The 17,249-nt window shown below is 39.2% G+C and overlaps 1 protein-coding gene across 1 annotated transcript in view; it reads right to left on the bottom strand.

Moving 5' to 3' along the window:
- ARHGEF33 (Rho guanine nucleotide exchange factor 33) overlaps positions 1–16,811 on the bottom strand; it is a 47,734-nt gene extending 30,923 nt beyond the window's left edge. Inside the window, exons 1-7 of the mRNA XM_066264740.1 lie at positions 16,787–16,811; positions 14,447–14,496; positions 8,409–8,552; positions 5,941–6,105; positions 5,113–5,234; positions 3,652–3,794; positions 433–492 (exon numbers count right to left, since the gene is read on the bottom strand). Coding sequence (XP_066120837.1) covers positions 433–492; positions 3,652–3,794; positions 5,113–5,234; positions 5,941–6,105; positions 8,409–8,552; positions 14,447–14,496; positions 16,787–16,811 — 709 coding nt within the window. The remainder of the gene's footprint in view (positions 1–432; positions 493–3,651; positions 3,795–5,112; positions 5,235–5,940; positions 6,106–8,408; positions 8,553–14,446; positions 14,497–16,786) is intronic.
- Positions 16,812–17,249: the final 438 nt, after the last annotated feature.

The raw sequence follows: 17,249 nt of genomic DNA, 5'->3' as shown, positions 1-17,249 counted from the left end.
ATCAGCAAATATATATCTTTTGGTGTGCTGCAGAATTTTAGTAATTAGTTTATGTGTGCCGTGAGATTAAAAAAGTGGAAATCGCTAAAGTAAACTATAAAATGTGTGGTTCACACATAACATGTCATGCTACATACGCCTGTGAGTTCTCAGCAAATGTTAATTCATTGGTAATTGAAAGGAGCCCGAAAGAATTAAAACTGGTTTGGTCTTAAATTTCTGCACCCCTTCTCTATCTTTGAGTCACTGACCTACTCTGGCACACATCTTAGAATCCTGATAACCAGCATGCTTTTTATCTTGCCTGAGTTCTTTCATACCTGATTTGAGACTGAGGGAGTAGAAGCAGAAAAGGTAAAAAAAAAAAAGGGGGGGGGGAGAGGAGGAGTGGAATTGCTAGAAGAGAAGAGAACTCAGAGAAGAGCCACTTACCGGGACCCACCATTCCCTTCACATTACTGTCTCCTATATGCATGGATCTGGACTCTTGGGCTGCAGAGAAAGGAAAGTTTTCAATCAGTATTCATTCTACTAGCATGTACTGAGCACCTTCTATGAGCCAGGCACTGTGGACAGACTCACAGAGTTCATAGTTTACTGGAGAAGACAGAGCAGTTAAAAAAAAAAAAAATTGCAAAGTCACGTGACAAGTGCTATTTTCCTGTTTGTAGAAAGGTGTAATAGTGGTACTTACCTCGTAGACTACTGTAAGAATTAAATCAGTTAATATTTTTCAACTGCTTAAAGTGGTACTTGGCACACAGTAAGAGCTAAATTATCATTTAACTATGATAAAAAAGAGGGCAATGATGAGAGGAATCAGAATGGTGCTGTTTAAATATCAATCAGACCCTGTCATTCCTCTGCTTAGCCCTTGGATGGTTTCCCATTTCAGTGTAAAAGCCAAAGACTTATAACGATCAGAAGACCCTAAAACATTTGCCCCTCTTCCCTACCTGCTGTCCCCCCCCTTTTAAAAAAACAACAACATCTCCCGTTAACTCCCTTGTTCATGCTGCTTTAGCTTCTTGCTTTTCCTTGAACATGTCATTTATGTTCCCACCAGGACCTTGGTCCTGGCAGTTCCCATTCTTTCCCTCGGTATCATAGTTCACTTTCTTACTTCCTAAAGGTCTTTACCTGGCACACACTATAAAATTATACCTATGTTTCTTTACTTTTCTCCTTTTTACTATCTAACATATTACAGTATATATTTTATTTATCTTGTTCATTGTCTGCTTCCTTCAGAACAAAGGTACCACGAGGGCAGGACTTTTTGTTGTTTTGTTCATTACTGTATCCCATCACCTAAATCAGTATCTGGAGTGGATGAATGGATGGGTAAATGGATAGAAGGAAGGATGGCTGGGTATGGCCCACATCTTGACTGCAACCTCAAGAGAGACCTTGAGCCAGAGGCACCTAGCTAAGCTATGTACATATTCCTGAGAAACTGTGACATAATGAATGTTTGCTATTTTAAGCTACTAAATTTGGGAACACTGTCATAACTAACAATGAGTTAGTTTATCCTTTCTGAAAGTTTAGTCCTTTGACCTTAAGTTTTAATGTAACCTACTACCAATAGTATACATAATGTCTTATTATGGCCCATTATTCCCAAATTTTTGTAGCAACTCAGTAGAATAAACTATGCTATATAAGCCATACCTACATAGCAATGGAGGAAGGAGGAGCTGCCACTAAACAGCTAATTTAAATCCATCTGGACACTTTACAAATATAATTTCTAGTAATTTATCTCATAAAAATGTTCTATTGCCCCAGAGCTGACATTGTTCTGACCATTCTGTAAATCTCCCCTAACAAAACCATCTTTTTTTTTTTTAAGTGAGAGGAAGAAAGATAGACTCCTTCATGTGCCCTGACCGATACCCGGCAGCCCCCATCTAGGGTTGATGCTCAAATCGACTGAACTATCCTCAGCACCTGGGGCCAATGCTTGAACCAGTCAAGCCACTGGCTGCAGGAGGGCAAGAGAGAGAGAAGGGGGAAAAAGAGGAGAAGAGAAGCAGATGGTTGCTTCTCATGTGTGCCCTGATTGGGGATTGAACATCTGCACTTTGAGCCAATACTCTATCCACTGAACCAGCTGACCAGGGTCACAAAACCATCTTTTATGCCATGTTCTCCATTACATAGAGCAAAGAAAATATATATAAATCCACATCCCAGATGGATCAAGTGAGTTTTCTCACTCTGCACCTGCCAGTCTCTAAAATAACTACTTACATGAGTAAAAAACTAAAAAAACTAAAAAAAAAAAATCTGTAATTTGAAGTTAATACTAATTTTTTTTTAATTTTTTTTATTTATTTTTTTACAGAGACAGAGAGTGAGTCAGAGAGGGATAGACAGACAGGAATGGAGAGAGATGAGAAGCATCAATCATCAGTTTCTCATTGCACATTGCAACACCTTAGTTGTTCATTGATTGCTTTCTCATATGTGCCTTGACCGCGGGCCTTCAGCAGACCAAGTAAGCCCTTACTGGAGCCAGCGACCCTGGGTTCAAGCTGGTGGGCTTTTCCTCAAACCAGGTGAGCCCGCACTCAAGCTGGCGACCTCAGGGTCTCGAACGCGGGTCCTCTGCATCCCAGTCCGATGCTCTATCCACTGCGCCACCGCCTGGTCAGGCAGTTAATACTAATTTTAAAAAGCCATTTGATTTATATTTTTAAAGTCAGTTATTCAGAACAAATGTATTGTCATTGAATATATTTATTGAGCCATAAGGGAGAAAAACCATCACTCCTGTCCTTGAGGACTTTATACATGGTTGAGAAGTCACTGAGCCTCTTCTGGAGACTTTCTACACACAACCAAAATAAAAAAAGAAAGAGAGAGAGGGAAAAATTCATCTAAACATTGTTAATATCTACATTGATTCTCCTGTAGGAGCTTTGCTAGCTGTTGCGAATACAAAGAAATGCAATCATTTTTCGTTTTGTTTCTTTTCCTGACTTGAACACAAGTCACTAACCGATGTCTGCAGACATCCCTTGGAAAGCCAGTTTCTTCAGTACTGCCCAAGTACAATTTTCTATTATCTGTTCTAACATCTTTTAGATCAGGGATATGACTGGTGACTGTTTCCGCCCACAGCAGCACCATCTCTGGTTTTCCAGAGAAAGAGGGACAGAGTCAGACTTGACAGCACTGACTGCCCATTAGGGCTTCTGACTTTCTCATGTCAGTCAAACCTTTGCTGAAAAAAGAGCAGAAACACAATTTTGTCCATGCTAAGAGTATAGCTATTTTTAAAATGCCTATGCAGAGAGACAAGGATTGAGAAAGTAACATAGGAAATAAAGCAATTTATTAGTGTGAGTAATTTTTTAACATTTTTTTCCTATGGTTGTGCAACAAATTTCTAATCCACTTGAAATTTAAAACACCTAGTATTTTCCCAAAAGAAAAAATATTTTTAAATTAGGCAGATCCTCCTGGTTTTTCAGATCCTCTGGATTCTTTTAAATTCCATATACAAAAGAAAAAATTCTTAGCAATACACCATTTTTTCCTAAAAAGGATGAAGGCCTTAGGTCCATTTTTACTATTACTTAAGCTCTCAGAATCAAGAGGGAAAATATGCTTGGCTGCCTCAGTATGATTCATGAACTGTACCTTTTTCATAGGCCTGAGAAGGCAAAAGGTTTGTCAAGTCTTCGTTTGGGAGAACGGGCTCAGGTATGTTGATTGAACGAAAAGGACTTCCCTGTGCTTGAGCAGACCCCACCTGTGAGCCATGTTCTTCTTTCTGAGTTTTCCTAGGAAAGGGAGGCGAAAGGTCTTAATACCTGATGGGTTAAGAAGAGATTCAGTTCAGACTAACTCAGGAAAGTTCCTGAATTACTAGGTTGAACCCTGTAAAATTGCTGTTTCAGTAAATTTAAAATGGTCAAATACTAGCAACTTAATTCATCACCAAAGTCGAAGAAAAAAATTCAAATATCTGTAAACCACCTTCTAATTGTAATATCTACATTCTTATTTTTCTGTTACTGGCTTCTCTGTCATCAAGGTCTTTATAGAGTTTTCAGTGGTGACAATTTGCTTAGAATGAGTAACATTTATTTAATAAAGCAAAACAAAGGTACCAAGAGGCAGCATGGCTTCAACTGAAAACAAAAAGCCGTTCTCCAGGGTCACACAGTATTACTGCCATATTTCTATTTTATTTATTTTACTTATTTATTTATTTACTTACTTATTTAGAGACAGAGAGAGGGACAGATAGGGGCAGACAGGCAGGAAGGGGGAGAGATGAGAAGCCTTAACTCGTAGTTGTAGCACCTTAATTGTTCATTGATTGCTTTCTCATATGTGCCTTGACTGAGGGGTTCCAACAGAGCAAGTGATCCCTTGCTCAAGCCAGCGACCTTGGGCTCAAGCCATCGACTCTGGGGTCATGTCTATAATCCCACGCTCAAGTCGACAACCCCGTGCTCAAGCCAGATGAGCCTGAGCTCAAGCCGGCAACCTCAAGGTTCCAAACCTGAGTCTACAGTGCCCCAGATTGATACTCTATTCACTGTGCCACCACCTGGTCAGGGCATATTTCTATTTTAAATTTAATGGTATTAAAGATTATGTATTATTAACTAGAGTCAACCTGGTTGAGGTATTGTATAACATAAATTTATTTGCCATGGTTGAAATAAAATAATAGTAGCACTAGAGAAATTTTAGAAAACTAATTAAAAAAGGAAAATCACTCATGATCCCTCATCTTAACACAACAATCATTATTTTAAAATGTATCTTTCTAGTTGTTATTTTACAGGTTTTTACAGAATTTTATAGAATTTTACAGGTTTTTATAGATTTTGAAATCAAATTCTACATGCCATTTTATATCATTTTTATTTTATTGCCTACTAAGTACATTTTCCATCTAATAGTTACCATTAATTTTTAGTATTAACCAACTTTTATGGCTCTATAACCTTTATCACATCCCAATGACCAGCTAGCTATATACTGATAGTGGGGAATGTTCTTGGTGTCTCTGTTTGAGTCATTGCTTATGGATTTGCCTTTGGCCAGTTTTTTGTAAAAAAACAAAAACAAAAACAAAAAACTCACTTGGCTTTCACTTTTCGAGACTCTCTTCGCTTCTCCTGTTGAAGCTGTTCGATTTTCTGTTGCATTTCTTCCTGTTTGGAAGTGATGGCCTGGATCATTGACATGGCATTGCTCAGCTCTTCCTAAAAAATAAGCATCAATATGTATTTAATCTGACATATGGTGGTGGAGGGAATATAAACTATAATATGTAGTATACAGTAAGCTTTTAATACATATTCATCGAATTGAATAATTAATCAATAAATGAGAGATGAAAAATTTACTTCTATTGTAACTTCTAGTTTTAACACAGAGATCCAAGAAAGAAAAGTATAAAATAGCTATTTCTCCATGATAATTAGTGAATGAGCTAGAGGGAATAGTTTTATATTTGGCTGTTTTGTGAAAGAGTAAATTTTCTTTTTTTTAACTTTAAATTTTATTTTATTGATTTTTAGAGAGAGAGGAATGGAGAGAAAGAGACAGGAACATCAGTCTCTTCCTGTATGTACCCTGACTGGGGATTGAATCAGCAACCTCTGTGCTTCAGGACGATGCTCCAACCAACAAAGCTCTCTGGTCAGGGCGAAAGGTAAATTTTCTGTTGCGAACAGAGCCATTCTAGCACCTGAGGCAGAGGCCATAGAGCCATCTCGACCATCTTTGCTCCAGTGGAGCCTTGGCTGCGGGAGGGGAAGAGAGCGACAGAGAGGAAGGAGAGGGAGAGGAGTGGAGAAGCAGATGGGCGCTTCTCCTGTGTGCCCTGGCCAGGAATCGAACCCGGGACTTCCGCACGAAAGGTAAATTTTCTACATGTGAAACCAAGGAAATAGAAGAGGGGCCAACCTTGAAATAGTTTAATGAATTCTTCATCTCAGTAACCTTTTCTTCCATGGAACATTTACAGCTCTTAACCTTCTCTTCCAAAGCATATTCTCCATGTTGAATTCTAGTCAGTTCTTGCATTGCTTCTGTGAAGCCAGTCTTGAGTTCAGAGGCCAGGGCCTGCAACTAAATAGTACATGAAGAGTGAATTCAATTTGCTATAAATAATTATAAATAGTACCATTGACATTTTGATGTTTATTTGTTTGTTTGTTTGAGAAACCAGGCTCTTGAAAACGTACAGATTTCATTTCCTGGGATACTGAAGTGACAACTTAAGGCAACCTTGGCCCCATTCATCAGGGAAAAGGAGGTCAATTTTATGCACATGATAGTGGCTTGAAAGTGACAAGAAAGCAAGCAAATAATTAAGTTTACAAGTACGCCTGTAAGTTACTAGGTATTCGAACACCTTTGATTAAAATGAGATTTACTTTAAAAGCAACATAAGCATGTGATAGTCTTGATCCTGTAACTCTTCAAATTCCTTGAAAGAAGGGATGGGTCATAGTCTCCCTGGTTGTTAGAAGATGAATTCAGTTATTTTTTTTCCTTGAAAAATTGAATGATAAAAAGAGTAATAACTAAGCATTCAGAGAATTTCTTCAAAAGGGAAGAGTTCATTTTTAAAAAATTCTTGAATGATTCCATGGAAAAGGAGATAATGGTATTTGCAAGGGCAGTGTGCCTTAATCTATGAGGAAGGCGCAGCAATATTTACAATGGTAGGAACTTAGCATGTTGTAGATAGTAATGCGATTCATCATCAGCTGTCAGACCTGATCATGTAGTAGTGCACACACTAGACTTCTATGGTCAACTTCCATACTGTGAAAAGGGGATCAATTTTGAAGTCAGAAAGAAAGGGTACACATCTTCACACTCTCCCATAAGTACAGTAGCAGTTTCCACATCCATAAAACAACTACAGCAACACCCATTTCCCAGGGCGGTTTTTAGAATAAATGTTGGTAGTGTGCCTTTCCTAGCACATGTTAAGTACATAGAAGGTGTTTAAGAAATTTTAATTCTTCTATCCTTTTAAGTGGCAAATCAAAAAGTTAAGCACAAACAGAAATGTGGAGAAAACAGAGCACTTCTAAAGTTCACTTTTATTTATTGAACAAATGAAAAAACATTTTCAACAGACAGTAACTTAATAACAATAAGATCACATTACTTTCTTGACATTTATAATCGTATACTCTGCTAAGTACAGAAACTCTTAGCTCCTCATCTCTCTTTAAAACAGACAGTTTTAGAGGATTGGCTCTATAATTAAAAGTATCCAGCAAGTATTTTAAAAGGATGGAAATTAAAGATCAGGTCCCTCAAAAATTTCTTTCAAATGTGTATATCTAAACATCTTGGAATCTGGTTGTCCAAATGGTTCCAACTTGCACCTCCCACTATAAAATGACTTAGTCATCTACACAATATTTTTAAAATATATGATTCTGTGGTTCACTGTGCTTCACAAAGATTTCTCTCGAAGACTGGGAGGAGGGAGCAGTAAGAGGAACCGAAGAGATTATTCGGAGAAAGAAAGCCTGGCCTGTCAAGTGTTTGGGACTGGAAGACTGGGGAACAACATGAGCAATCTGTTTCTCATTCATATCATTTTAATTTTAATTAATTTTTGTGATGGATTTCAGCACACATCCTAATTCAATCATCATGATGGATTAAATCACCAGATCAACTACTTTTGATCTGGTGATTCTCATTATGTAAAGTCATCTTCTGTGAGCAAAATAAACAAAATCCACAGCATATAATATCAAAGCAAAATTTATGCAAGTTTGAAAATTGAAGGAAGGAAACCTGACATTCATTCAGATGTTCTGAAATTCACTCAGGTTTTCTGCTTGAAAAACAAAGGGAACCAGTATCTGACAGAAATAGGTTTCATTATCCTGCTCCCTTGGGTACTAGTGTGGAGGTTCCACAGGAGCCAGAGGCAGTGAGCAGGGTTCTAGGACTGTTCCTCACCTGTAGAACCCAGCTCTCAAAACATTGGGAACTATCAAAATGTTTCTCTAACGGCTAGGTTGTATAGGGACTTCGGGAATTTTGAAAACATTTTGAGCTGTGAGCCCATTTCCTTCACATATATAACTTTGGAGACCTGCCACTGAAGTCACACTATTGCTCTGTAGACAGCCTTATGACCGGCGATCGGCCAGGGAGTAGATGCCACGGTGAGTGCAATTACACACCTGAGACAACATGTCGCTTTTAGGATGCTTGGGCTCTTAATATCTTTAATTGTTGCTACAGATTGGTTTTCTAGTGCCAACTGGCCGTGTTTTTGTGAATGAAAAAAAACCCTCTGAAGACATGAACTTAGTATCTTTTCTCTGCTCTGTTTTCAGCTTTCTTAGTTGATAGCCCACAGCCCACCCCAAGGATTAGAAATGGGTGTCTACCTTGTTCTCCAGCGAGTTGAACACGTTCCTCATCTCGTTGATTTTTTCATGAAGCTGCTCTAGTGAGGTTATGATCCCTCCATTCTGCCGCTGAAGGCGGGCTCCCACTGGAGGCAGGTTCAGGGAAGACTTGTACCTCGAAGCCTAGGGTACCACAGAGGGCATCTTAAAGAAATAGGGAGAGGAATCCGAATTCTTCCTATTTCCTGCTCTTAATTTGCTTCTCAATTTTCTCGGCTTCTCAACTCTTGTTTTTTCTGTTTTGTTTTGTTTTGTTTGTTTTTGACTCTTCCTAAGATTAACTTTTATCAACATCTTCCAATTATTTTTCCATCAGAGATTCTTCTACTTAAATTTTCATAATGTATGCAAGTTGTTCCAACGTGTTTTTTATACAGGCTACTCTTTCCTTTCTGTCTTATTATCAAGGTCAGAAAGCTACTATGAGATAAATTCTGGGGACTGGACCTCTGCCTTGAGAACCCTGCAAACTCATGAGTGTCTACATTTGAGAAACCTCTGCAAAACATGCCAAATTCCTGAAACACCTTATAAAAGCTGTATAAGAGCCCAGGTGTGTTTTATTTTTAACTTTTTTTTTTTTATTACAGAGACAGAGAGAGAGCCGAGAGAGGGATAGACAGGGACAGACAGACAGGAATGGAGAGATGAGAAGCATCAATCATTAGTTTTTCGTTGTGCGTTGCAACACCTTAGTTGTTCATTGATTGCTTTCTCATATGTGCCTTGACCGCAGGTCCTCAGCAGACTGATTAACCCCTTGCTGGAGCCAGCGACCTTGGGTTGAAGCTGATGAGCTTTTGCTCAAACCAGATGAGCCCGCGCTCAAGCTGGTGACCTCGGGGTCTCGAACCTGGGTCCTCTGCATCCCAGTCCGACGATCTATCCACTGCACCACTGCCTGGTCAGGCAGATCAGATGTTTTGAAGTAGCACATGATGGCAAGGATGCCAAGGTAATTATTCTGGCTTCCCCCTTAACCAGGGTTGGTTGGTACAGGAGAAATAAAACTTTCCTGCTAGCTTCTACCTCCCTAATTATAGGCTTCTTTATCAATCCCCACAAATGCAAGGATTTAAAACACAAAGTGAAGCCCTGGCTGGATAGCTTAGTTGGTTAGAGCATTGTCCTGCTACATAAAGGTTGCTGGTTTGATCCTGGTCCAGGCATATACAGAAAGAGATCCATGTTTCTGTCTCTCTCCCTCCCCCTTCCTCTCTCTCTGGAATCAATAAATAAAAAATAAAAAACACACAAAGCAGGGAACAAACCATTTGAAGAATCAAGAATAAACTTCCAAAGTTTATTTTTCTGCATTTCTTACAGAAGTTGACCCTCAAAGTCATTATTACAGGGCACCATAGAAGCTGATGTGAAGCCTGGTATGCCAGAAATTGATCTTACTGGTCCCTGAAAGCACGATAGGCCTGATAGACTCAACTTCTCTAGTGTTGGAAGACATCCCTCAATGGTAAAAAGAGACTGAGGCTCAAACAGGACTTATAAATCATATAAAACTTTCTTTTTTTTTTTTTTTTTTTTTTCATTTTTCTGAAGCTGGAAACAGGGAGAGACAGTCAGACAGACTCCCGCATGCGCCCCACCGGGATCCACCCGGCACGCCCACCAGGGGCGGTGCTCTGCCCCCCAGGGGGCGATGCTCTGCCCATCCTGGGCGTCGCCATATTGCGACCAGAGCCACTCTAGCGCCTGAGGCAGAGGCCACAGAGCCATGCCCAGCGCCCGGGCCATCTTTGCTCCAATGGAGCTTTGGCTGCGGGAGGGGAAGAGAGAGACAGTGAGGAAAGCGCGGCGGAGGGGTGGAGAAGCAAATGGGCGCTTCTCCTATGTGCCCTGGCCGGGAATCGAACCTGGGTCCTCCGCACGCTAGGCCGACGCTCTACCGCTGAGCCAACCGGCCAGGGCCATATAAAACTTTCAATGCAGTTTTAATGATGAAACCTATTACTGTAGGACTGGTTCCCATAGTTTTTCAATTAGAAGTCCTTTTGGTACATAATTCATTTTTTTAAATTATAGAGAAAAAGAAAAAAGAGAATTACCCCCAATCTCATTACTTGAATTGAATCATTTATGTTTGGGCATATTTCCCTGTGTTTTGTTCTATGTGTGTGAATGCAGATATTTCTATAGTTGAAATCACACTACAGATAAATTTTGGTTCTGCCCCCCTCTTTTTGCTTAACATTCTTTCCTATATCCTTAAATTTTTTTCTACATGTCTATTTTTAATGACTACAAATATTCCATCCTATGGTTGTGCCAGAACTTATCCATTTACTCTTGTTGGTAAGTTATGTTGCTTGTAATTTTTTTATATTATAAATAATGCTGATATTATACCTTTTATTTAAAGCTTTGTGTGTATTTCAGGTGGTTTTCTTAGTATAAATTTCTATATATGAAATTACTGTGAGTCAAAGGATATTAGGTAAAATTTGATTCAAAGGGAAATCTGCTGTTTTAAGGAAAGATAGTATATTCAATTAATTAATACATATACAAAATGTATTTGACCAGAAGTTTTGAAAAGTTATAAATGAAACATACTGTACATGTATAATGTCCTAAATGAGTATATTTAGAAAAACACATCTTGAACAAGATATATGACACATAATATAAGTGTGGGAAGCTGCAGTGTTTATATTCCTAAGGTTATAAGTAAGCCAAAAACATGTTGGAGTTCAAATCATTAGTTTGACAGTTGAGCTAGGCCTAAATTGCGCAGTTAACACATCTGTTGCCTCCCTCTTTTCACATTAATGGGATCATAATTTATTTATTTATTTATTTTTAAGACTTTATTTATTTATTCATTTTTAGAGAGGAGAGAGAGAGAGAGAGAAAGAGAGAGAGAAGGGAGGAGCAGGAAGCATCAACTCCCATATGTGCCTTGACCAGGCAAGCCCAGGGTTTTGAACCAGCAACCTCAGCATTCCAGGTCGATGCTTTATCCACTGTGCCACCACAGGTCAGGCTAATGGGATCATAATTTAAAATCCATGTGCAAAGTGAAGTAATCAAAAGTGAAGCAATACAATCTGACCCTGAAAAAGAGATAGGAGTGGACTTTTTGAGAGGGCTGTGTACAGTGGACAGAGGATGAGAGAAAAAGGGAATAGATCTGGGTTCAAGTATACTAAGCTAAGGAGCAGTCAGTATATCCACCCTGATTCACCTGACCTGGCAGTACTTCTCCTTGGAATGAACTGGGAGATGCTAGTGCTCCTTCTGTTGGCTTCTGTGACCTGATTTGGGTCACTGTATCTCAAAAAACAGAGAACCAACTGAGGGCATGAACATTTTAACATTTTCACTAATAATTTTCATTAAAGTTTTCACCAATTTACACATACTCATCAAAACCAAATATTATTAATCATTTTATTATTTGCTAGATAAGTATTTTAAAAAATAATACTCCTTGTTTTAATGATTGTTTCTTTGAGCTTCAATCCTTTCTTCTATTATTAGCCATCTATAATTTTATCTTGGTAAATTGTGTCCTTTGCCCACATTCTACTAAGGTCTCAGAAGTTGTTTTCATTGTTGATTTCTATGAATATGTAAATACTGCACAAGTTTAATTTGTAAGGATTTTCCAATTTTGTTCTTTGTCTTTGAATCTGTTGAAAAGATATTTACATTGGGAAAAGTTTCAGTCGTGATGTGGATGCCCTCTCTAACCCTTCCCATGATTTCTTCCAGTGCTTTTTTACATAGATAGTTCACATCCAGAGACCAATATTCACTAATTGTAAACTTTTATGGTTTTAGTTTTTATATTTAACCCTTTAATCCACTTTAGAGTTTATTTTGTTTAGGGTATTAAGTGAGGATCTATTCTTTTTTCCCAAAGAACCAGACAATTTCCAAATACCATTTGGTACCTTCAGACCTCTTGGCTGAAAGCAATATACACATTTTGCAGATATTCATTCATTCATCCAGCTAGTATTTATTGATATTTTTTATATTCCAGGTACTGTACTTTATACTGAGAATACAACAGAGAGAAAAATGTACTAAATCCCTGCCCTTGGAGCTTACATTCTAGAGACAGACAGATAATAAAAAAACAAATAAGTTAATATTTACTGTAATGTCAGGAAAAGATGAGGGGTGTCTATCAAGAAAATAAAATGAGATAGTGGCTGAAATGTCATATTTTGCTTCAAATTTCACATTTTTTCTTCCTTTTTAGTGTAGAATGAACTATATTATAGTTAACCTTGCCCTGCTTCCCTCCTTCCTCTTCCTCTTCTTCTTTCTTTACTTCTCTTCCTTCATCTTCTTTTGCTTACATGTTGCTTGGAGTAAACAAACTGGGGCTTAGAAAACGTTCTTTTAAAACAAGAATGGTGTTACAATCACAGCATCTTAGAGGTCATATAGACCAACTTCACTTGCACTGCTTCATTTGTCCCACTCTGAACAGATGTACTTGGATCTGTGATACAATATGAGAATGAGGCCACCCCCACTGCAGCTATATTTAGCGAACATTCAGGGAGTGACCTACATAAAATCTGTAATAGACTTTTAAATCGTACCTGAGTTTAAAGAAATACTCACATTCCTTCAAATGCCATGCACAGGTCAGATGTTAACAGAGGGGAGGTGGGCAGGGAAAGCATTTGGAGGTCTTGGGCAAGGCATCAAATCAGCATTGAATAAAGACTCTTGCCTGTTTCCAGGCTTTTGTTCAAGCTAGCCCCTCTGCCTGAAATATTCTTCTCCACATGCACTTACCAAATGATCAACTTGTCCTTGAATGCCTTGTTCACATCCTTCAGTCAATATTAATTCATCCTTGCCCCATAGCCTATAGAATTTTATCAATGCTTCTGTTGTAATCCTTCCAACAGTCTACCTTGTGTGTATTTACCAGGACACTTAAAAATCAATGAGAATGTCCGTTTCATCTGTTTTGTTTCCCATTAGGCCAAGCAGTAGACTTTGCACATAGTAATTGTTCAATAAATAGGCATTAAGTTGAAATGAGGGTGTTTCCTTCACCCCCTCTCATTACCCGTGTGGGTTGAGGAGCAACACAATTAAAACTGTTTACATAATCCTGTGCTCACTTATTTCTGGGAACTAGTTGTTCTTTTCACTTTATTGTCACTTAAATTCAACAAATCTAAATAACATTTCCCCCAAACTACCTGTTCTTCTGAATTCCTGTATTTCTTTTGGGAGACCACTCTTTTTCCTAGTTACCAGGGCTTCAAACCTTTGAGTCCACTTTAAAATCACCTTTTCTTCCCACCCCCACCAACTCCTGTCAGTTCTTTCTTCCTTCTCATGTATTGCAGATATCACTGTGCTAACTCTGCAGAAGAGCACAGTTCTCTCTAGCCCAAGTGGCCTTTGTGTTATAAATTATGTTAGAATAAACTTGCATGTTTTTAAAGGCAAAAATTTACTTTAAATTTACATTGGAAAATAGGAGCCAAATAAATACCACTCAGACAGACAAAGCAGCCTGATGTGACCCTGATTGCAAATATATTACAAAATGTTTTCCAAAACTTTTATCTTTCTTGTAAAGAAAATGATTCCCATTGTTTAAAAGTTTAAATTTTTTTCTCTCTCACTATATTTTAACATTTGCAATATTAATCCATTTTGATTCTTAATTCTCCCTGCTAAAATAAGAAACTAAGAAAAACAGATCTTGCACTCTCTTTCTCTGTGATGGAAATGTTATTGCACAGTGTGTTGGCCATAGTGATGGTGACAATAGGTGAGCAAAGCAGAGCTGATGTGGGAGTGGTGGTGTTGTAGCTACCTGTCTTTTAATAATCAGTTTTCTCAAAAGTGCAATAGAAATGGTGCTCTGTGTTCTGTCTATCTAAATACAATGAACTTACACAAACAAATATGATGATATATGTGGAAGCATTTGTGAGTGCTAAAAGAATAATACATACAAGATTGTCATCTCTATTACACGTAGGACTGTTCAAAAACAATGTATTTGTCTTTACCTGGTAAATCTGTGTAGAAGGATTATTCATCGGGATGTGTTCATTCTCTCCTGTAGGGAGAAAGAGCTTTGTTCAATCAACACAGCTCATTCTGTGCCTTTACTCTTCAGACAGTTGCAGGGAATAAGGGGACTTATAGGATCCTAAATCGATGCCTGCATGACAAGAACCAATGATGCAACAAGAACAAAGCATAAACTGGTACAGTGACTTTATATTCATGTCCTAATGACCAAACCATTCCTACCTGATAAAACTCCCATAGTAAAAAACCATGTTCTACCACGATGGGGATGTTTCTCAACCAAACTGAATGATTAACAATTGTTAATTAGCCAGAAGTGAATGCCCATGAATGATCTCATTTGTGTTCTCGGGCTGACTGAAGTTTAACTGAGGGGATAGTTCTAGGGTCAGGAAGACTGTTCTTCTCCAGTCACCTGTCCAGTTGTCTTTGTTGTTCTCAGGAAGCCTGTGTAAAATATGCTGGCTTCTCCTGCCTCTGATTCTTGCAAAACTTCCAAACTTCCCTCCTGTCACTGTCCAGGTCAGTGAAGGGAACCTTGCTGTTCTCCTAGGCAAGGGTGTTGATAGAAGGGAATTGTCAATGGAAAAGGTCTGGGTGGGATGAAGACAGAAAGAAAACAGTCTTGGCAACACTAGAGACTGTGAAACACAAAGGAAGTAGTAGATTATTAAAACCATTTACAACGTAGGGCCGTGATGGTGAACCTTTTTATAAAAAGGTGGGCTGTAGCCTGACCTGTGTTGGCGCAGTGGATAAAGTGTCGACCTGGAAACACTGAGGTCGCCAGTTTGAAACCCTGGGCTTGCCTGGTCAAGGCACATATGGGAGTTGATGCTTCCTGCTCCTCCTTTCTGTCTGTCTGTCTGTCTCTCTCCCTCTAAAATGAATAAATAAAAAATATTAAAAAAAAAAAAAAAGGTGGGCTATAGTGGAGCAACCAAATGGCGTTGGGCTGTGATTGACCCACCATGAAAGCTGGAACGCCTACTAGTGGGCAGAAGGGACCAGGTTGACCAGCACTGCAAAAGTGGGCGGTTTTTATAAAAAGGTTTGCCATCAAGGGAAGGTACCTGTCAGAATCACACTGGTTGGCCGTGAAGACAAGGCAAAACAGGGAGCTCCTTGCTAGTCCATTTAACTATACCTCCATTGTGTCACATTGTATGAATCAAGCAGTTTATACATGCAGCCCCTGGTTGTGTGGATGTGTATATTGTCCTCCTAAAATGTTCATACAAAAAGCTCTTCCTAAGAGGAACCAGCCAAAGTATGTAATTTTATAAATAATACATAGCCTCAGCCCAGAACTCATACACACAGAGTACTGTCCCTATAAAATCCAGATGGTTTGAGATTACCAAAACTCCTCATGTAAGCTTGAGTAGAGTTCTTAGCCCATTTTATGCTATGTCCCAACAGCCTAGTATCATGGCAATAACCAGAACTTCGGAGCAGAAACCAGGCTCTGAGATAGAACTTTGACATTTTGTGGTTGTAGCCTAGATACTCTATGACTGTTTTGTCATCTGATAACAGAACCACTTCTATATGGTTGATTCTATCATAAAGATTAAAAGAGAAAACCCTATTTCTAGGTTAGCTGAGAAGGTATTAGATATATGTTAGTTAAATGTGTATTTTGGCCTTATTGAGCAGATTATTCTGAGGCAGTTCTAAATTTATTACTATGAAAAATTAGATAACTGCTCACAAAATTATATAGTATTTTCTGTTCCTCCAGCACCAAGTCTATGCTCTTTGTGGTCATTTTATTATCATAAAGAAATGAGAATAGGGTCCTGGCCGGTTGGCTCAGCGGTAGAGCGTCAGCCTGGCGTGCAGGAGACCCGGGTTCGATTCCCGGCCAGGGCACATAGGAGAAGCGCCCATTTGCTTCTCCACCCCCCACTCCTTCCTCTCTGTCTCTCTCTTCCCCTCCCCCAGCCAAGGCTCCATTGGAGCAAAGATGGCCCGGGCGCTGGGGATGGCTCCTTGGCCTCTGCCCCAGGCGCTAGAGTGGCTCTGGTCGCGGCAGAGCGACGCCCCGGAGGGGCAGAGCATCGCCCCCTGGTGGGCAGAGCCTCGCCCATGGTGGGTGTGCCAGGTGGATCCCGGTCGGGCGCATGTGGGAGTCTGTCTGACTGTCTCTCCCCGTTTCCAGCTTCAGAAAAATACAAAAAAAAAAAAAAAAAAAAAGAAATGAGAATAGGAAAGGTCATATATTATCATGTTTTGAGAAAACAGAAAGAAAAGACTACAACCTATATTTTTTAAATTCTGAGCCCTAAAGCAAGACATATGAAAAATCTAACCTTGCTTTGTTTTGGTTTTTTCCATGGTGCTTGTATCTTCTCTCCTCCTTCTTATTCTTCAACATTACATCTTCATTGTCCCTGGATCAGGCTACCCCCTCTTCCTTGGACCTATCAATTGAAATCAAGAGTAAGGGATAGCAGGTAAGACTAGTGAAGTAACTAGGCTTATTTTATGTGTCAATTGAAAGAATTTAAATGAACACAGCAATTAAAGGCAACTTGAGCCTGACCAGATGGTGGTACAGTAGATAAAATGTCGACCTGGGATGCTGAGGACCCAGGTTTGAGTGTGGGCTCATCTAGCTTGAGTGTGCGCTCACCAGCTTGAGCACAGAGTCACCAGCTTGAGCATGGAATCATAGATGTGACCCCATGGTGGCTGGGTTGAGCCCAGAGGTTGTTGGTTTGAGTAAGGAGTCACTGGCTTAGCCAAAGCCCCCTGGTCAAGGCACATATGAGA

The sequence above is a fragment of the Saccopteryx bilineata genome, chromosome 3 (genome assembly GCF_036850765.1).
Source record: "Saccopteryx bilineata isolate mSacBil1 chromosome 3, mSacBil1_pri_phased_curated, whole genome shotgun sequence".
Classification (NCBI taxonomy): domain Eukaryota; kingdom Metazoa; phylum Chordata; class Mammalia; order Chiroptera; family Emballonuridae; genus Saccopteryx; species Saccopteryx bilineata.
The sequence above is the reverse complement of the archived record's forward strand: the minus strand, read 5'-3'. Positions and strand labels throughout refer to the sequence as shown.